At 53.2% G+C, this 21,179-nt stretch overlaps 1 protein-coding gene across 1 annotated transcript in view; it reads left to right on the forward strand.

Annotated features, from left to right (window-relative positions):
* The window catches only part of GTF3C1 (general transcription factor IIIC subunit 1), a 65,989-nt gene that overhangs the window by 7,994 nt on the left and 36,816 nt on the right, over window positions 1–21,179 (forward strand). The window contains 7 exon segments of the mRNA XM_033101032.1: window positions 310–453; window positions 2,525–2,621; window positions 6,639–6,762; window positions 16,519–16,680; window positions 18,288–18,403; window positions 19,450–19,765; window positions 20,324–20,538. Of these exon segments, the coding sequence (XP_032956923.1) occupies window positions 310–453; window positions 2,525–2,621; window positions 6,639–6,762; window positions 16,519–16,680; window positions 18,288–18,403; window positions 19,450–19,765; window positions 20,324–20,538 (1,174 nt within the window).

The following is a 21,179-nucleotide window of genomic DNA, read 5'->3' on the forward strand; positions in this document are numbered from 1 at the left end:
GACCACTGCGGGGTTAGAGATCCATATCTGATGACCTCTTCATATTTGCTCAGCCTCCGTACTGTCTCCCACCCCAGCCATCCCTTCCCGCTCTGTTTCCCTGGCCTCTCCTCCCCCCGCCCCCTCCCGGAGGCCTGGCGCCTTCTCCCAGGCATGGCTGTTCTTTCCAAGGCTGTTGTCTCATAATATCTGTTCCCTCAGATTGTCTGGGTAGGAGGCGTGTGTCTCTGGTGAGAGGCGCTCTACATGGGTGGGTGAAAGCCACCGACAGAGCAAAAGGACACTACCCGCCGTCTTCCTCTCCTCCAGGGTGGACGCTGGGAAGCTCCACTACCATAGGAAGATTCTGAACAAAAACGGGCTTATCACGATGCAGTCACATGTGATCCGATTACCCACCGGAGCTCAGCAGCACTCAATTCTCCTCCTCCTGAACCGGTTTCACGTGGACAGGTGCGTGTGTGACCAAAACACGGTTCCATCTGTACGGTTCCATCTGTATCACAGCTCTGTGTGTTATGCTGTTAAAAGTCAGAGGCCAGAGCACAGCACAATTATAGCTGTTTTAAAAAGATATTTGCTATCTCTCTCTGATTGTGAAAAAGAAGTCATGCTCATTTAGAAAACCCGGAAATTACACAGAAGAGGGAAAAATGCCCTAACCACACAGCTCAGCAATTTGGACTGTTAATATCTTGGTGAAATTTTGGGGGAGTGTAAAAATACAGGTAAACCAAAGCCAAATTTGATTTGTTACAGTGACAGAGTTGAGGTTGCATTGTAGCAGTTTCAAACTGGCATGTTTTTGCGACATGCAACCATCATAATCAGCCTGTGGGTGAGACGGTGTAGCTACTGAGCGTTACTGTACATGGTGTGGCTACTTAGCTGCGTGTCATAATCAGTCCTCCATCAGACTGGTAAAATATGCACTTTCCCTTCTGAGAACCAGAGTCTCTGACTCTGTAACCCTTCCTGTTGGGGTGACTAGTTACCTGCGTAGGAATGGGGGAAAGAAACATTCCACCCCCTGCAGAGAACTGTCAGCATGCACTCCACCTCTGAGGGACAAAGAGCAGGGTGGGAAAGGCTTGAGCTGGTGCAGGGCCCACAATACGTGACCGTGACCGTGGGGTGTGTCAGCTGTGAGCCCCGTGCCTGGCCCCCGTGCTCTCTGCTGGAGGCGGGGAGTGTCAGGGAGTTAGGAAGCAGTGGGCAGCCCCGTGCCTGGACCGCAGGGACTGACTGACTCTCCCCTCCCCAACGACGGAGGCCTGGCCCTTTCCCCAGCGGCCAGGCGCACCCCCCTCCGAAAGAGGCAGGGTGAACCTCACTGCGTGGCACGGGGATGTGCCACAGAAAGTTCCTGATATACGTGTGTAGACTATTAACTAATGATTTCCAGGAGTGAAAGTGTCACTCTTAGTTTGTCTTCAAACCCGTTTGGGAACTAATCCATTAGAGAGAATGATGCTTTGATCATGTGCCCTTTTGTTACTTAGCCGTACTATCCATTGGTTAAATATTTTTATCACCAAACTCATACCTGGTGTATAGCCTGAGAGCCGCAAAGAACGCAGGGTGACAGCTGTGGGCAGAAGAGAGAACAGTGGACCAAGTCGGGGTCTGTGTTTAAATCTAGTCACTTGGCCTCTCAGAACCCCTGTTTGCTCTTCTGTCAAATGGCCGTGACACAGTGCTCGGTTCTAGTTCCTGCGCAGTAAATTTTTCTGCCTTCATTTATTCCATTCGTCCAGAGGCAGTACAAATGGAGAAGTGGGTGCAGTGTTTGGTGCCCGTACATAGGTCGTCGCTGCCCGTGGCCTGTGGGCAGCCAAAGCCCAGCTCTCCATCCGGCTGCACTGGCAACATGGCCCCTCCCTGCACTGCACCCCCCTCCACCTCCTCCAGGCCCACACAGCAAGGAGCCCTGTCTCTCCCAGCAGCTTCCTCTGGTGGCCTTTATCTTGGAAGCATTTATTGTGACATTGACTTCACAATAAAAATGCAATGGAAGGCGGGGTCCATCACGCCAGTGACATCGGGGAGAAACCAGGGCGACCGAATCAGAGCGCTGTCCTGACCGAGTGAAGAGAGGGGAGAGACCTCGGTTCACATCACAGGCCTTTTAGAAATTTAGAAAATTTCTAAAGGAAATTTTAGAAAGAATTTTAGAAAGCTTAACTTCTTTACGAAATAGCCCCCGCCCTTCCTCGCCGAGCGATTGGTAAGGTACTATGTGAAATGCCTCCTCGACTTTAACGTATTATCCAAACGGGGCATTTCAAAGACTCATTTCCGTGAGTTTTAGCCGTAGAGGCCAGTCTGTACTCTGCCCCTAGTTACGTGCCCTTGGCCGTGTCACCAGACCGTTCAGAGCCCCAGCCTCTCCACCTGTGAAGTTCAGGCGCCCTAAGACCAAGGTTGTAGAGTTCGAGGGGTTGTCATTGAAATCGTGCCTTGTAAAAATAGGTGGTCTTTAGCCATGAGTTTGGGGAAATGATGCGTTTTGTGTCTCTCCCAGGAGGAGCAAGTACGACATCCTCATGGAGAAGCTTTCCTCGGTGCTCGGCACACGGAACAACCAGATCGAGACTCTGGGAAAGCTGCGGGAGGAGCTGGTGAGCTGCCTGGGCTCCCTGTGTGCTGGCTGAACCCACCTGCCGCCAGGAGTCGCTCTGGGTCAGGTGCAGCCCGACCGAATTGCACTGGAGGGCTCAGTCATGCACTAGCCGATCCCTAATCAGGCAACAAGCGGGATTTTCCTTTGTTTTCCAGAACCACAAATGGCTGAGTCCTTAAGCTCCGTCCTTCGTGCTCTTGACTGACGGCCATTATCCCCTGGGGTTTGCCCTAAGACCTGCTATAAAAGTTCATATAGAGTGCTAAATCTGGGCATTTAGATTTACTTTCATAGTCAAGCTTGTCATTTTGGTCGCAGTGGTTTTCTATTGAAACATGAGTGACTTCACTGGTAAGGCCGTGAGAGGACACAGGGAGACAAGCAGTTACTGACCCGCCTCACCTTTGGGCCCAGGAATAGAGGCCGTGACGAAATGAGAACGAGAGAAAGAAAGCATGGAGGTCACGCCACTTCCGGTCTGATTTGAACAACCTTCAGTGGAAGTTAGGAGAAAAGCCAGCATTCGAAACGGGAGGAAAACAAAATTGCCCTGTAGGTTAAACAGAACTGAAAGCTTCACATTTAAAGTCAAGATTTGAGGGTAACAGTAATTAGTCCCCAAAAAAACACGGTTTAGAGTCTCATCATAGATACCAGGATAGTCCATCCCGCTCTTCTATGCATCGGTGAAGAGCTTGTCTCCAATGTCACTGTTTGGGTGGGGTTTCTTCCCTATTGCTGGGTTCATTGCATGTCTGCGTCTCTTTAAAGCAGAGGTTACAAACTGAGGCTTGCGGGTCAGATTTGGCCTGTACATCGTTGAAAATAAATTTGACCTAGCATTTCTTAAAAATTGAGATTTCACATTTAAAAAAAAAAAATCTAAATTTCTGGCTTCCCTTGAAATATCAGCAGCTCTGGCGAGCCTGGGCCTTCGTCTGTTGTGACAACAGTTAGATGGAGCTTGCTGTGTGCTGGCCAGCTCCCCCAGACCCTCTGCTTCTGTCACCTCTCGGACCCCGAGGTAGAGTTGGTGCCATTTGTCATTGCATGTGCACAATGTCTGTGGTAGGAGGGAACTATTTCTCGGTCTGAGTCTCTATCGAAAGTAGAAAATAAAAGGGAGACTGTTAAGGTCTCTTCTTGAGAGACCCTAATAGAAACGAAGAAGTTTCCTACATGCTTCATGAACGTATCTGCCCACTTTTTTCTTTGTGTTCCTTGTCCAGCCCATGCAGACATTGGAGGCTGAAACCCTGTGCCTCACTGGTTGACGTGGGGGTGGGGAAACCAGGCTAGTCTGCTCTCAGGTCAGAGCTGTGGACTAAGCAACAAGATTTAACTGTTACAGGACGTGATTTCATTCCTCCATTCAACAAAAACTCTAGTGAGTGTGTACTTAGCGTCAGAACCGTACTCCACACTAAGACGGTAAGAATGAAGGAGGACGGCTGGTGTTGCGCTGTCAGGGAGCAGTCTCACCAGAGGGGCAGGAGTGAGCACACACTTAGGCTGAGCGCTGCTCAGAAGATGTGACCGAGCCCTGGGAAAGGAGGGCTGTGCTCTCTGCAGACGGCGAGGAGAAGCTTTATGGAGCACGTCACCGCTGAGCTGGGCTTCGAAAGTCAAGTGTTCCCAAAGTAGACGGAGGAGAAATGGCATTTGTGGGAAAGGAGAGTGGCTTGAGCCAAGGTTTGGGGTTTGGGAGGGCTGTGGGATGTTTTAGAAGTCGACAGGGTGCTTGGGCGACAGTGGTAAGAGATGTGGCCGGAACGGAAAGCTGGAGCCAGAGAAGAAAGTTTTGAGCACCAGGTGAAGGAGTTGGCACTTTATAGCCTTTAGCCTGATAAAGTGCCGGTGGCAGTTCCAAGGCAGAGAAGTTGCCAGAAGAGCAAAGTGTTTAGGAAATGAGCCGGTGGCCCAAAGAGAGATGGGAAGTAGAGCTGGGAGGTGGACTCTACAGCCTCAGGCCGAATGGGTGACTGGCTGGAAGTGTTTGAGAGACATTGTGGAGGTGACACCAGCAGGACTCTGAGTGACCAAAGCCAGGATGCAGAGCTGAGGGAGGGAGTCTCGTCTGGCGTGGGCGAGTACCCCTCACGGAAGTGGGCTGGAGCCCGAGGACCGGCTCAGAGAGCCGGGAAGCCGGGACCATGTCCGGTCTCTGCTGAACCTCTCACCACCACCACCACCGTGGGAAGCCTGCCTGACCCATGGGAAAGGCGCAGGAAATATTTGTGAATGGATGTGTGAATAAAGTAGAGAATACAGAAAGAGGAAGGAGTTTGGGGGAGGACGAGATAGGTACACAGATACACGACGAATTGGGTTTAAGATTTATGGAGTATGCAGAGCTGGGACATTCACTTTGGCAGCTGGAAGTAGAGGTCAGAGCGAGTTGGCAGGATTGAGTGAATCCTGAGCCTGCAGATGCGGTTGATGCCATGAATATAGATGCTTATTTTGGGGGGCGGGGGGTTGGGAGGCTCCTTCTGCTTCTCTTTGCTGAGCAGACTGTGCGAGTCCCTGTCGGCAGGCCCCCCCGCCCCCGGAAGGCAGGACCACGTCCCCCTCCCTCGCTTAGGTGGGCTGGGGCTCAGGACCGCATGCTGAGGGCTGGAGTGTGATGGATGAGTGTCCGTCGGGTCCTCCCACAGTGCTGGGGGCAGCGCCAGATGAACGACACATGCCACTTTCAAGGCAGTGACTTGGACTGAGCCGTATGTGAGTCAGCTGCGTTTCCTTGATGGCCATATGTTCTGCCACCCAGCGGCTAGAGCGCTGGCTGGTCTGAGAGTTGATCACACGTACGTGGTGGCAGCAGCCCACAGACATGTGCGATGTGCTGCCTCTCTACCCCGGAGTCTAAGAGGAAACCTGTAAGACTCAACTACGCAGCGTCTTAGTCCCGAGTGCCTCCTGTTGTTCGAGCCGTAACCCACAGCAGGGCCGGCTTGCCTCCCTCCTCCAGGGCTTACAAAACCAAATGCCAGCAGTGGCAGGGCGGGCGACATAAATGAGTGAAACAGGGCAGGTGGAGAAGTGTGGATGGAGACCAGGCTGGAGTCAAGCAATACTTCATTTCCCTTTGACCATAAGAGAGAAGCAGCACAAAGATGGTGATAAATGGGAACTGACCTTCACCCTCATTGTGCAAGGGCCTCATGGGAGCGTGAAGGCCGTGGCCCCCAAGGCACCTCACGGCCAGCGCTTGTGTGGAGGGAGCCGCCGTCCTCAGCTCCCGCCGACTGCTGCCATGAGCAAGCGAAGGCCTCGGATTTGTTGCCAGGCCTTGTTTTTTAAGAGAAGTCAGAATCTGGATTTTTATGTGAAATCTCATTTTTCAATGTTGGCAAGTAAATTACTTAAAGAAAAAAGAAAAAAAAAATATATATATATATATATGTAGACAGAGAGAGAGGAAGGGAAGGAGAAAGAGAGAGAAAAAGAGAGAAAGATGAACAAACACGGCCAGTACTGGAGGCTGGTCGCTGGCAATCTGTGCAAGTCAGATGCACTTACGGTCACTTTGTGTCATCTTGCAGAAATATGAGCGACAGGGTGGGTAGTGAAACTGCACAGAGAGACTAAACTTTTTTTTAAATGTTTTTAATTTTTTTCTATTTGTTCCACTGCCTGTGGGTGGTAATGTGTGTGTGTTAATAATTCATATACTTCCTTGGTTAAAAAATCAAAACCATATGAAAAGCTATACAGTGAAAAGTCTCCTTCCGTCTCTACCTCCCGCTGGTTCATTCTCACGCCTATATATCCTTCTGGGAAAATCGCTCTCCCCCTCTTGGAATCAAAGGGTAGAATTGTTAGTCCACCGCTCTGGACCTTGTTTTATTCCCTTGACGGTGCAGCTTAGCAGTCTTTCCCCATTGGGGCCTCCAGGGTGTCCTCATTCAAGAAAATCACTTAGCTCAGGGTCAAGCTTGTGTCCGTTTACACAACTCTTTAGTACGTTCAGACACCTCACTTGGACCTGACAGCTTGTACTTTGTCTTGGCAGGGGCTGTGCGAACGGACGTTCAAGCGTCTGTACCAGTACATGCTGAATGCGGGCCTGGCGAAGGTGGTGTCCCTTCCCTTACAAGAGATCCACCCTGAATGTGGACCTTGCAAGACAAAGAAAGGTAAAGGCAGCCCAGCCTCCTTCCCAGGCTGCAGGGGCGCCTTCAGCCCTCCCCTTCTAAACACCTGCCCGTCTCTCTTAGCACGTCTGGCTGCTGTGGGATCTCACATAGTTTTCTGCTCTTTATTCCTCTGTGCCTGATGTAGGATCTTCTATAGGAAAAGTGATCAGGAAATGTTTGCCCAATGAAAACAATTCTGACTTCTGGCAAACACCTCTACGTGGCTGTCCCTCAAAACCTCAAATCTCTGGTGTCCACAAAACAAGCTCATCTTGTCCTCCTTACACAAACCCCCTCACGCGCCTGGTCTGAGCTGCGTGATCCCGTTAGGCAGCCCCATAAGGTGGGTGACGGAGTTACCATTTTACACATAAGACAATTAAAGTTAGGAGAGGCGGAGTAACTTACGTAAAATCGAGCAATCCGTAAGCCGCAGAGGTAGGATTTGAAAAAAGTTCAACTAAGGACAATGGCCTGTAAAACTTGAAACACTTTCCTTTGTCTGTTATTTTTCTCTGTTCCTGACTTTTGTCCCATGTGGTTGATCCCTCGTGTTAACCCGTCGTTGAAAAAGCTGAGGGGCAGAGTTTTCAGTAAATTCCTAGATTCCACCCTAACCACAGTAAGGGGTATACAAGGAGTAGACCCCCAGGTACGAGGAGAAGAGGACAGGATACGACGGCAGAGAGAATCGTCAGCCACATCTTGGTGCCAAAGGCAGATGGACACACGGTAACGGACTGAGCAGCCTGGGAACGCTAAATACCTGTGAGGGCAAGAACGGACACCTCTGAGACCCAAAATCAACCGAAAATTTGGAGATTCCAGGTACCTTGGAAAGTGCAGGTGGAGATGGGGCTGGAGACAGGAGAGTTAGTCAACGACCTGGGGGGCCGTTGCACCCCAGGTCCCCCTCGCCCTTCTGTGCTCGGCCCTGGAAGAGCCGTTTCCCAGAGACACACGCCCGGATGTATCCCAAGAGAACATGCACCCGAGCGACTCGCAGACCTGACACCCAGCTGGGGGAAGGGCGCTGTGCTGGAAACGGGGGTTCGGCGACCATCTCTATACGCTAAAAGGGGAGCCTCTCCTCACTGCCACTCCCAGTTTGGCCTCTGGAACACCAGCAGCCAGACTTACTGTCCCCTGGGCCAGAAGCTGGAGGCTTCTTTTCTGCAGAATCTGACCAGTCCAAGAGGAAAGTCCGCTCCATCCTGAAATTTGGAGGTTCCCTATCCGAATAGCTGGCCTCTGCCCGCTCACCCTTCATGGAAACCTACTCAGTGGCAACCTGTCCCTCCTCCCTGCCCTCCAAACACCTCAAGCACAAGGCTCGGGGCAGCATTTTATTGCTTTACCTCACATTTGAGAAAATCTCTAGTGTAAATATGAGAGAAACAGACAAACCTAGGAAATAGGAACAAAGTGAGGAGCAGAAGGAAACTTCATGAAAAGAATCCTCAGAGAAAGAAGAGATGACATCCATGGAACCACAGCAAGAGGCTGTGAAGAAGGAACACAGAAAATACAAAAGAGCTCTTGGAAGTAAAGCAAATACAACTATTGCAATAAAAGATTTAGTGAAAGGGAAGGTAGTAAGATAAAGTTGAGAAAATCCCCCACAAAGAACAGAAACTCAAAGGAGATGGGAAACAAGAAAGCTAAGTTGAAAATAAGAGGTTGAACCTAAAAGGTTCAATGTTCCTACAACAGAGGCTTCAGAGAGGGAGGCAGGGAGGGGGTGCGTACAGGGGGCTAGAGTGGTGAGGGGGTGAGAAATGACGCCAGGAATCTGCCCAGATCTGAAGGACGAAGGTTCCGGATGGAAAGACCTATCAGGTCAGGTACCTGGCCTAATGATGCAACATCCCGAGACATCAGAAATAAATCTGGGGAGAAAGAGCCTTCGGGGAGGAGATGTCAGACCGCCCAGTAGTAACTGATGCTGAAAGACCTTGAAGCAAGGTCATCAACATCCTGAAGGAAGCAGACTTTCCATCTCGAATTCTTTATTCAGCTCTATCATTAACCAGGTGTGAGAAGAAGAACGTTTTCTTAATGCAGATCTGAAACAATCCCTGTCCTCGCTCCCATGCTCCCTTTTCGTCTGTCACTGGATGGTGTGCATCCTGGGGTAGATGACAGAGGGACGTCACGCTGACAGGCTCCAAGAGCAGCCTGTCCGATGGGAGCAGGTGAGGAGGACTCTAGAGGGCATGGAAATCCGGGCAAAGGACTGCTGCCTCGTGCGTGAGTGTGTCTAGCGGAAGTTGTACTCTGTCAGAGAGTCAGGATTTCATGTACGTACCCAGGAAACCAAGCAAATGGGAAAAAACAAAGTTGTCAGCTCCATGGAAAACGAAGAGGTGTATAAGAACAAAGAGCTTAAGGCCCGTGGGCGTAGCAAGTGTCTGTGGGGACCGGCTTCATAACCACAGCTTGGGGGTGGAGGGTGTGTGTGCACATGCGTGGAAGGAGGACAGGCCCAGACTTAGCTCCGCCCACAGGAGGCAGGTGGTCGCGTTTGTTGAGTGACTGTGAAATGCCAGTCGGAGGCAACTCTGTCTCTTTCTCTGTTTCCTCACTCAGTGGAATCACTGCCCACCCTGTGTGGCTTCCCTGTGCCTGAGGAAAGAGAGTGTAACCCAGAGATGACACCATGTGACAGGTGTATAGACAAAGGAAGGTGCCCCTGGGAGGTCGGGAGGCCCCTTAGAGCAGCCCTCGTCTTGGAGTCTCTTCAGTACTGAGTAAACACGGTACTGGATGAATGACTGGACCTCAGGGGAAAGCGTGGACGCCACAGCCTTCTAGTACACAGGAAACAGGAAGTACTGCTGGGTCCTGTGACAAGGAAGGAAGGTGCCAGGAACGGAGAGGCATGCTGGGGGTTTCACTGGCAATGGACCCCCCAGCATGTGACTTGGAAATGTGATTATCTGGATGCTGGAAACAGACGCCACCTGTGGCTCTGCTCCTTTTTACTTCCTGGCCTGTTACAAGAAAGGCATTAAAAACAAAGACGCCTGAGTCTAGTTTTCAAGTAAAGAGAAACTAAGAAAAAAATAGCCTTAAAGAAGCTTTCTGGCTGGGCAGGCATCCACGGAGCAAAGCTTCCTCCAGGCTTGAGGCCCCTGGAGATTCAAACCAGCCTCTTGAAAGTAAAGATACGTGGATAGACTTGGATGTCAGAGAGCCCTGGGCTGGGATTCTTATGTCACTTCCTGTCGGGGTGACTTTCGGCCAGTTTTAACCTCTCTACCTCAATTTTCTCATCAAGATTATCTGGGGATAATATTACAATGTTCCCATCTCTTGTGGGGCTTACAGAAGACAGAGTACACAGAGCAGTGGATTTGGTTTGGCTCAGTGTTCGTTGTCATGGAATTCGTTTCTGGCATTTAAAAATCAAAAGTCAGCCTTTCAGCCTCCCTGTAAAAATACAATGAGGAAACACTGAGCGGCCTTTCTTTAATAGCAGTTGTAAAGGCAGAGAGGTGCTGCCCCCTTTCCAGGGAGCCCGTCCTTCCCCTGCCCCATAGGCACCCACGGCCAGCTTCACTCTGGTGTGTCCTCCACCTGACCTTGGAGGTGTCTTCCCCCCGGGTCTGTCACGCAGTGAGTGGTCCTTGTTACCTTGAGGCTGAGTGTTGGGAAAGGAGCCCTCTGAGCGGGAGGGTCCGTGTGACTCCGCCCTGCCTGGGGACCAAGGAAAGGGATGGCGCCAGCTCCTTACATGGGATTCAGAGGGCAGGCCCCCGAGACAACGCCGTCAGAATTTCTGGCGTCCCATCCACGCACGGTGATCTCGTGCTGACTATTCAGGAGCCTCGTTATTCCCAGGGTGGTCTTGTCACCCCCCTCTCCTGCTCAGGCTCTCATCAGCCTTCCCCTCACATCTTCTGTCACACAGTGTGTCAGCTACTTGTGTGACTTTTTCTCCAGCTCAATCGGGAGCTGCTTGAGGCTGGTGGCCACATCCCTCGCATACTTTCTGTCGTGAATGCCTGTGCAGGGTCTGTTTGGAACGGAGTAGGTGCTAAGCAAATGTTTAGCAGATTTAACTGAATTAGGTGCCACTTCAGTTACCATCCTGTGCCCTGAGTGCCGTGCGTCTTTTGGCCTTGAGCGTCATGCTCGCAGTTGGCAGAATTAACATAAAACCTTCCGTCTGAGGCAGTGTGGAGTAGACAGGACTTAAATAATAAATAAAGATGATGTATCACTTTATGTAAATTTTCAGGTGTGCCTAGATATGTCTGAGTTGTTTCTAAAAGCCCATAAACAGAGAGGTTAGGTGTGGGCCTGCTTCAAATGCGTTCCAAACAGCTGCAGCCATCCAGTGTGCACAAAGCAAAAAGACCTCGGTAACAAACAGTCACCCTGAACTGATCTGTTTTGCAAATTTGGATTATTTTCTTTTAACTGTTTTCCGGTCGTCGTTCTGTGTTTATGAAATTGTGCTGAGAACAGGACGGAAGAGAGACAGGAGTTAACTTGACTCCCTCGGAAAAGGATCACAGTGGGAAGCCGTTGGCAGAAGCCTGCTCCCTTGGCCACTGCCTGAGGAGGTCATTTGAGCAGATCGTCCAGGTTCTGTGACAAAGCAGAGAACATTGAAGGGGGAGAGCGCATCTAGCGTCTGTACCTCTCTGTTTAGGATGTGGATTCTTCCCACAGCTGTTGCACCGTGACTCTTAAAAAATAAACAAGTTCAACCAGATTTGCAGAAAGCAAGACGAATGTACAAACTTCAGTTGTGTTTCTATACACTTGTAAATGAACAACCCACAAATGAAATGAAGAAAGCAAGAGCATCAAAAAGAATGAAATACTTCAGAATAAATTTAACAAAAGAAGTACAAAATGTATACTCTGAAAACTATAAAACATTGTTGACGGAAACTTAAGCTCTTAAGAAAATGGGGAAACATGGGGAAACACCTCGGTTGGTGAATTAAGGTAACATTGTTGCGATGGCAGAACTCCCCTAAGGACCTCAGATTCAAAGGCAATTCCCGTTCCCGCCCCAGCTGCCTTCTTTGTAGAAACTGACTGGCCTAATTCTAAAATTCCTATGGACTTGCAAGGGATCCACAAGCTAAAACAATCCGGAAAAAGAAGAATGCAGTAGGAGGGCCACACTTCCCAATGTCAAAACAAAGCAACAGTAGTCGAGACGGCATAGTACTGACACGGCACAGAAGATGGACAGAGACCCATGGATGAGAACTGAGAATCTCGAGATCATCTGTGGTCAACCCGTTTGTGACGGGTGCCAAGACCATTCCATAAAGAAAGAAGCCCGTCACAACAGGCCGTTGCTATATGATTCCACGTATAGGAAAGTCCAGAAGAGAGAATTTAGAAGTCGATGTGTGAGTACTTAGGGCTGGTAGGGGATGCAGAGGGGTGACAGCTAAAGGCTTGAAGGTGACGAAGACATGGATGACAGGTGCCCAGACCTGCACACATGCAAACAACCACTGACGTGCACACTTTGAATGGGTGAATTTATGGTGTGTGAATTAGGTCTCAACAAAGCTGTGAAAAATTAAAAATTAAAAAACGCATAACAGGGCACAGCAAACTAAAGTAAGACCATTAAAATAACAAAAGGGGCATTTAAGAAATTATAGTAGATTTAAAGTCTACAAGCTAAGATAAAGGGATTTCACTCATATAACTTGAAATTCTGAGGCTGGTAAAACTGGGTCTGTGGGAAAGAAAGAAAGGCCCGTGGTCGCTGGGATCAGGAAGGGACTTGTCCCGTCCCGTCCCGGCCTTCTCTCTGACGGGTCGTCCTTAGCCCTAGTTCAGTCGAGCAGTGAGGCCACCAGCTGGCCCAGGTTCACATACCAGCTCTGGCAGGAGGGTCCAGATTCTTAACTACTGTGCACACGGCCTCTCCTGCACGAGGTTTTCCAAAGTGAAGATACGAGTGACATGGCTTGGGGAAAGGGACTTGTTTCCACAGTCAGCATGCTGAGCAAGACTGGACAAAGTGTGGGTGAGTGGCCAGGGCTTTCTGTCTGCTGGCCACAGAAGAATGTCCGTGCAGTTGGGATTCACAGCTGAGGAGTCGGATACGCCCTGTGGGGTGGACAGGCGCAGACCCTGTCGCCCCAGACCTGGCCAGCCGCTGTCCGGAGCCCCACGCTGGGCCTTCTGGAAGCACGACAGCCTCTCACTAGGCCAGGCCCTGGATGCCTGAGACCGCCTCCACTCAGGTGTGCTGGACACTGCCTCCCCTGGGGCACACAATGTCCAGTGTGATTGCAGGGAACAGCTGGTTCCCGGGCGTCACCCTCACCACCCCCGGCCGCCAGCCTGCCTGTCTAGGGCGCCCTCCTGACCCCTGTGCTCAGACCAGAGCAGGGTGAGTTCCCACGTGTCTCCAGGCACTGGGCCCCCAGGAGACCTTAGGCCAGCTGCAGGGCTGTCCTACCTGGCAGGAAGGGACCAGCTGTCTTTAATTCAGCTAATGTTTGTCGTTGCTCTGTACTGTGCCAGGTGCTGGTGATGCCGTTAAAGATTACTGCTGTCTGGTGGAGAGCTCCGTGCAGCCGGGGCTCATCCTAGCTCTCCAGTCCTAGCGCCATCGCTTTGAGCAAGTCACTTACCCTCTCCACTGCCTCAGCTTCTGCATCTGTACAATGGGCCATCAAGGGCCTGCCAGCTTCGGGCTGTGAGATTGGCTGGGTTGATTCAAGTGGTGCCCCTGGCACAGTGCCTGGCCCACAGCAAGTGGGTGCTGGGTGTCGGGGTCGAGTGGTTGCCACATGCCAGCCTCTGTACGGACGTGGTCGGGGGTCATCCTGACACCAACCTGTGAGGTAGAGAACGTTGTCATCCCCTTTTCCTGTGTGGGAAACAGCTCTGCTGAGTCATTTCCCCACAGTCACAGAAATGGGAGACCGGAGCTGAGACCGAGCGGCGTCTGCCTGCCCCTGGAGCCCGTCTGTCTGTCTGGCTGTCAGCAGAGGAGGCGGCTGTGCCATTTGGCGATGGCTCTTGACGGGACAGGCAACCCTGCTGTAGGGCAGAGACGAAGGAACGGGGAGGGCGCTGTGTGGATTTCAGGGCAGAGGCTGAGCCCCTGAGGATTTTTCGTGGGTCGCCCTTTGTGTCCACGCATCTACGTAATGCTTCTCCTCCACTCGGGCCGTTCTGCGTGTCTTTTTGGCTGAGGAGCCCTTGCAGGAAGTTAACACGGAGAGGAAGGGAAAGCACTGGGCTGTTGCTGAGAGCGTGTGGGTCCGCTCTGCCCGCTGCTCACGCAGAAGCCAGTGTCCCTGGCCCCCGGTCACTGCTGTTGCCGGTCACGTGGACACCTTTCCGCTCGAGGCCATATGTTGTCAAAGGTGCAGGACCTGGGCTCTGATGCCCCGTGTACCCCAGGGCCTCGATTGCTAAAGGGTGGCAGTCTGGGCAAATCCTTAGCTGCTCTGGCTCTGTAAGTGTGAACGGGGTGGCAGCACCCACCCCCTAAGGCTGGTGAGAGCTGGCTGGTGTGACACGTGGAGAGCTGAGATCAGCGTCCGTAATGCACGCGGCTCACATTCGAGACATGGTAGGAGGTTGTTCCTAGGAGCCGTAGGTCGTGCTGTGAGCGCCCCCTTCCGGGTGAGATGAGGGGGTGAGAGGCGCGGAAGGGGTGTGAGTAGAGGACAGAGACAAGCCAGTGGGGATGGCCTGGTGGCCAGTGTCCTGGCCGCGTGCGGGGTGTGCTGGTCACCCGAGCCTTGAAATAGTTCTCACCCATACAGATGGGCCCAAGCGTCCCCTCGTCCCCATGTCTCCCCTCCTGGGAGGGAGAAAGCAGGTGCTTGGTCACGGGCACAGCCACGGAAGCAGGAGACCCTGGGAGGAGGGGGCGGGCGCCATGACCCGGCCTATGGACAGGTCCTGAATGGGGGCTTTTCTGTCATCCCGGAGAGTGGGAGGGGTCAGCTCCAGCTGATGCCTGAGGACCACCCCTACGGCCGGGGGCTGCCCGCCTCGTCCCAGGCAGGCCCCCTGGGGCGTTCTGCTGAGTGAGCGTCAGCAGAGCTTATTCTGAGGGTAAGACTGACGAGTCCAGGGCCCTGACATGCTTTCTTGTTTGTGACCTTCACCTGCAAGCCAGTCACATGTTCTGTCCCCACAAGATGCCCCTGCCCTAGTCGGGGTGGTTGGACTTGACCTCGCTCAGACGTGCTCTGGTGTGGGCATGTCACACCCCACAGGATGGCCCTCCGTGGCCACAGCTCCTGCAGGGGGACGCTGGGCTGCAGAGACCAGCTTTGTTGTCACCCTTCTGTGCGGTGGTACCACGGGTTCTGCATCTTGGCATGCTGGTGACAGCTGGTGCAGAAACTGCCGTGACAGTTACTGCAGACTTAGCGACTGGAAAAGTTCTGGGGGTGAGAGTCTGACATGGGTGTCACGGGCTCCAATCAAGCTGTCGCAGGACTGTGTTCCTTCCAGAGGCTCTAGGACAGATCCGTGTCTTGGCCTTTTCCAGTTTCTAGAAGCTTCCTACGTTCCTTGGCTCAGGGTCCCTTCCTCCATCTTCAAAGCCAGCAGCATTGCGTCTTCCAGTCTCTCCCTCTGACCCTCCTCCGCTCTCTTCCAAGGACTCTTGTCATATTCCGTTGGGCCCATCACATAACCCACGATAATCTCAGAATCCTTGACCACCACAGACAAAGCCGCACCTTAATCATACCCGCGAGTCCCTTTGCCACAGACGGTAGCGTTCACAGGCTCCGGGACTTGGGGCGTGGACGTCCTTGAGGGGCATTCTTCTTCGTCAACACTGTCATATATCATAGGACCCCTTAGGGCAGAACCATTTCTCCCACGTTGGAGACCTGTGACCCTGCCTGAGTCACTTTGTCCCCGACATTTGCAAGCTGTCCTGGGATGAGGTAATAGACTCCTCTGTACCTCAGTTTCTTCGACTCTAAAGTGCCTTCTGGGTTTGTCAGGATCCAGTGAGTTTTCACATGTAAAGTGTCCAGATGTTTTTGCTTTTCCTTGTACCTCCCTCGCTCTTGTTCCAGCCATAGGCACACACTGTCATGTGTCCTCCATTGTGCTTTTGGAGGTCAAGTAGAGGTGCCGTGTGATTGTTGGGAGCCAGGCAGCCCACAGGGTGTGGTGGCTTGTCTGGGTACTGCCACCTAGTCCCCCTCTGCTGCTGGTTTATGTTATTCAGGAAAGCGAGTGCTGTGTGGACCTGTCAGAGTGGCAGCTTTCATCTCTTTTTGAGCGATTTTCTTGGACTAACTTCCCACACTTGGAATCACTGGGTTAAAAGGCCTCGGAAATGGCTGAGGAGGGCTGTGGAACTCATTCGTGCTGCTGCCACACCTCCCCGGCAGTGGGAATCGGCCCGCTCAGAAAAAGATGATTTTCTTTCTTTCCGCAACCCCACTCGCATGCCTGCTGTGTGCGGGCCCTGTTCTGGGGGCCGGGGCGACGACGTGCACAGACGGGCGCCAAGCTTGTGTCAAGCGGAGGCTGCCGTCTCTTTCCGTGGACTAACACGGACCCTCGTCATTCCTCTGCATTTCTTCGTCCCCTAATTATGTTGAAAACAAAAAGCGGCTGTAAGGGCGACATGTTCGGGTCTTGTGGCCCAAGGCATGCCGTTGGACCTGTTCCAAACCCGGTGCTGTGTGTGGCCTCTGGCTGGTTCCCTGTCCCTGCTGATGTCACCTCCCCCTACACGACACGGTCGCTGCCGGCAAACATGTGCTGTGTTCCCAGGGACTGACGTCATGGTGCGCTGCCTCAAGCTGCTGAAGGAGTTTAAACGGAAGATGGAGGACGACCAGGATGACGACGACGACGAGGAGGTCATCTCCAAGGCCGTGCCTCCCGTGGACGTCGTGTACGAGCGGGACATGCTCACGCAGACCTACGAACTCAGTAGGTCACTGGGCGCGTGCGTCCTGAGCGTTGGCGCGGAGAAACGCTTTGCCCGCGTGTCACAAGGGCTGTGCTCTTGAGCCTGTAACGCAGAGGGAAGCCCCGTGGGTCCCTGGCAGAGTCCAGGCTTTCGGATCAGATTTGAGTTTGAAGCCTTGCTGTGTCACTTGTTAGCTCTGTGACTCGAAGCAAGGTCTCCAAGCCTCGGTTTCCTCATCTGCAAAATGGGGGCGATATCCATCCCAGCATGTAATGAGGGCTGCGTGAGGAATAGGATTGAGACATTTGGCACGGTGCCTGGTATGTCGATAGCACTTTAAAAATGAGTGATTCGTGTTATCACTCAAAGATTTGCGAGCCCCCTGCCACCTTCTCACACTGGTCTGCAGTCACGGCAGGCTGAGAATTCCAGTGATGAAGTGGGGGTGATCTGTCCCCTCCTTCCTCACCCTTCCACGAGAGCCCCTAAAAGCGATGTAAGACGGCAGTGACCCAGTGCCGTGGACACTGTGGCCTCAGGTCCCTGTGGGCAGGAGGACAGTGGAGGTGAGGTGGCAGCAGATCTGACTTAGCCAGCAGCTAGCGACACACGGGCAAGTCGGCACAGCTTTTCTGGGGGGGGCCATCGGCAGTTTAACCCTGAACATTGCCCAGACTGGGTTCCTTGGAACACAGTTTGGGAATAGCTGCCCTTAACCGTTTCATCCCCCCCCCACCGTGTTACTCGTTCAGTGTGGGAACACATGCTAGCCACCTCTTTTCATTGTGACATTTAGTTTTCTACATGTACAATATGGCAAAACCTCCTTTGCCCAGACTGGTCTTAACCTCGCAGCCTTACGTGTGTGATGAATCAGGAAGTCAGGTGGGGGAATGTTCCTATCACCAAGTCTGCCTTACAGCTCGGTGTTTTACTGGAGGGACTCGCGGCCACCGCACCCCCACTCCTGCCGGGCTCCTCCCTCGTTCCCAGCACCAGGAGTGCAATAAATTTAAAAGGGCTCCTTGGAGGTGCAGTAATACACTGATCAGTGACCAAGCGGCAGGGCAGCAGCCGACAGACTAGACAGAGCAGGTGCGAGAGAGCAGTCACCTGCTGGCCACGTAGAAGGGGCCGGTGGCGTCATTCCCTCCCACACGTGGTCCCTGCAGGCTGACAATGGTACAGGACAAGGCAGCCATCGGTGGCCATAATGTCTGCGGGTCTCCCGAGAGGGCAGGGACATCTTTCAAGTTCTTCATTAAAAATGACGCTGATGCTTTTTAAAAGGGTGAATTTCATGGATCTGAAAAAGTCCATTCATGTGAAAGGGCCGATTTCCTGCTGCTGGGTGAGAAGATGGAACGTAATAGATGAGCAGAGACCACTTGACACTGGCTGCTTTGACCTGGTGGAGTCCGATAGGAAGCTCTTAGAAGCTGGCCGTTAGGGTTAGTGTTCAGAGAGTCTCGGGAAGGCCAGGAGCGAGGAGGCATGTAGTTTGTTCTGTCGGGTGGTCTCACTGCTTTGAACTGTCTGCTTTACGAAGCTGGGTAGTAATGGACTTGACTTGTGCACAGTGTGCCTCTTTGCGGAGGTTGGGGTTCAAGGATTTTGTTTCACACAGTTGAGCGCAGAGGCACAAAGGGAATTTCCCAAGCTGAAATCCGAGTGGCCATGAATGTGGGAAAACTGGAAGCCAGAATGCTGTGTCGTCTTCTTCAGAGATTCAAAGTCGTCAAGGTAAAACATCACGCGCGGGGCCTCCCACAATTCACCGGCTACACTTGCAGAGGGTGCGATTGTGGAGGAATGTCGCGGCCAGCTGGCTAGCAAGGTGGGCCTGCCATCTCCGTCAAGGAGGCAGAGAGGCCTCCCCGGGGCCGACCAGCCTGCGGGCGTGTCATGTCTCCCCTCACCGGTTTTTGTCGGTTTCCACTCTTTAAAAACTGACTGAGTTGTCAGCTTTGCAAAGTCAGCAGGAGACATGGCAGCACGGGAGCACCTTCCCGTGTGGGGAGCCGGCTGAGGCTGTTGGCATCCGAGCCCCCAGACCACACAGCTGCTCCCCAGGGCTCACGGGCCCCCCCTGGCCCCCACCTGGCCCCCTCTCTGTTGTGTTATTCGTCTGGCTCCCTCTGCAGGCCTGGTGTTCCCCTTTCAGGCTCAGCCCTGCCATCGCAGCTGTTTATGCTTCACTCTCTTGTGAACTCGGGGGCCCTTTTGCGCGGAGGCAGTATTAGAGTCGAGACGTTACTGTTTGTGCCGTGGAGGGCCCCGGGAGAGCCCCTGTTCCTGTCCTAGGAGATAGAACGAGTGTGGGTTGGTGACCACCTCATCCTCAGTCCCCATGGCAGTGGCTGAATGGAGCACGTGACCGCCTGGCCCTGACTCGCCAGCAGCTCTGAGCTGTCAGATTCTATAGACACTCCTTATTAACCACTTCTCTGGGGCCTAGTCCTGAGCCAGGCCCTGGGGACGTGGGGAAGACCAAGTTGGGACCCTGCCCTGCAGGAACTCGTGGTCTTGTAGGGCAGACACACATCCAGCATTGCAGTTTAGCAAACTATATCCGACAGGCCTGTGGAAGCAGGACCCGAGGGGTAGGTAACGAGGCAGGAAGACCTGTGAGGGAGCATCGTGGGGGCCTGGCCCTGGTGGAAAGACGGAGGAGACGCAGGTGAAGTCAGGAATAATAGGGAAACAGACCCGCAGCCCCCTGGGCCACCTGCACGCCTGTGTGTTACAGGGCCGCCATTCTGAGTATACTTAAACACACCTCTCCCCAGGGATTCATGGAAGACGAAGGGCGGCAGCGGACCACCAAATACATCTCCTGCGTGTTCGCGGAGGAGAGCGACCTCAGCCGGCAGTACAAACGAGAGAAAGCCCGCAACGAGCTGCTAACCACCGTGAGCTTGGCCTCCGTGCCCGACGAGTCCCTCCTGCCCGAAGGAGATGACACTTTCCTCTCCGACTCCGACAGTGAGGAAGAGAGGCGCAGCCGCAGCAGCAAGAGGAGATGCAGGGGACCCCAAGGGGACGTGAAGTCCTCCTCGAGCGCAGGTCTCGGGCCCCAGCCTCACCACTCCACCCCCACTAAGGGTAGGGGCTCCCGGGGGGAGGGGTTCCTCCATCTGAGCTGCCGCCCCTCCCACCCGGCTCCGGGTGTCTTCACAAAATAGCCCGTTTGGTTCAGCAGACACCTGAGGATGTCCTCAGTGCTGTCCTAATTCAGACCCGTGGGAGTCACATGCGTCACGTCTTCAAACGTTTGGAGGAGATGGTCACGGGATTGTGTCCTGGCAAACGTTTTGTTGTGTTTTCACCATTCAAGGGATAGAATTCCATAAACCTCCTCTGTCTCTTCCCTCCAGCCACCTAAGAATCCCTCGGGTTTTCAGTTGAGTTGTAGAAGACTTGTTTTAAAGGTGCAGAGGGTGGTGCCGATGACAGATTTGCAAATCCGGTGTCCCGCTAAGGGGGGGCCGCGCACTGTTCACTTGGTCCACCGCCCTCACCTTGAAACTGACCTCGTGGAGTCCTGGGCCTGTGTGGGTGGGTCCGGCCTGGCTCCCGAGCCTCAGTCTCTCCCTCATCCCGCTCATTCTGCCCGCTGATGAGGCCGCAGGGCATTCATTCTACTCCCGCCCTCCGCCACAGGTGGGTGGAAAGGAAACCTTCGCCCGTTGAAGAAGCAGCCGTCTTGGTCCCCAGGAGCTGCTGAAGACAAAGCGTGCCGGAGCTCCGTCAGCAGTGACACCGTCCTGGACACCAGCAGCTCCTCAGACCCCAGCGTGTCCTTTGACTGCAACTGCTTGAAGAGTAGCAGTGGCAACATAGCTGTGATCGAAGAGGTGAAGCTCGAAAACCCGAAGGTGAGTGCTCCCCGTGGGGCGTGGTCAAGAGCGTCCTCCCATGGGGGCGTGGTCAAGAGCGTCCTCCCATGGGGGCGTGGTCAAGAGCGTCCTCCCATGGGGGCGTGGTCAAGAGCGTCCTCCCATGGGGGCGTGGTCAAAGGTGTAAGCATCACAACAGCAACAGCCCCCAGTGGAGAAGCACCAGATGCCCAGTGCCTGCTCCGTGCCAGGCAGGGGACTGGTGGTCTCCGGGGGATACCCCATCGCTCCCTTACATGCCACCTGCACGCAACCTTGCCCTTCCGGAAGTCACCTGCACTATTAGAGTTTCCAGACTCCCAACAGCTTACTCTTTTTTACTTCAGTTTATTTCGGAGGGAAATTTGTATGAGCCGTTTATATCATTGGTTCTCACACTGGACCGGTTTTGCCGCCCCAGGGGACATTTGGCGATGTCTGGAGACATTTTTCATTGCCAGAACTCAGGGGACAGGGTGCTCCTGGCATCGAGTGGGTGGAGGCCAGGGAGGCTGTGAAATATCCTACAATGTGCAGGACAGCCCACGACGGAGAATCGTTCTGCCCCCAATGTTGGCAGTGCCAGGACTGAGAACCTGCTTTCCGGGAAAGGCTGTAGAAAGAAGGTAAACCATAAAGTA

Source organism: Rhinolophus ferrumequinum, assembly GCF_004115265.2.
Source record: "Rhinolophus ferrumequinum isolate MPI-CBG mRhiFer1 chromosome 15 unlocalized genomic scaffold, mRhiFer1_v1.p scaffold_54_arrow_ctg1_1, whole genome shotgun sequence".
NCBI classification, from domain to species: Eukaryota; Metazoa; Chordata; class Mammalia; order Chiroptera; family Rhinolophidae; genus Rhinolophus; species Rhinolophus ferrumequinum.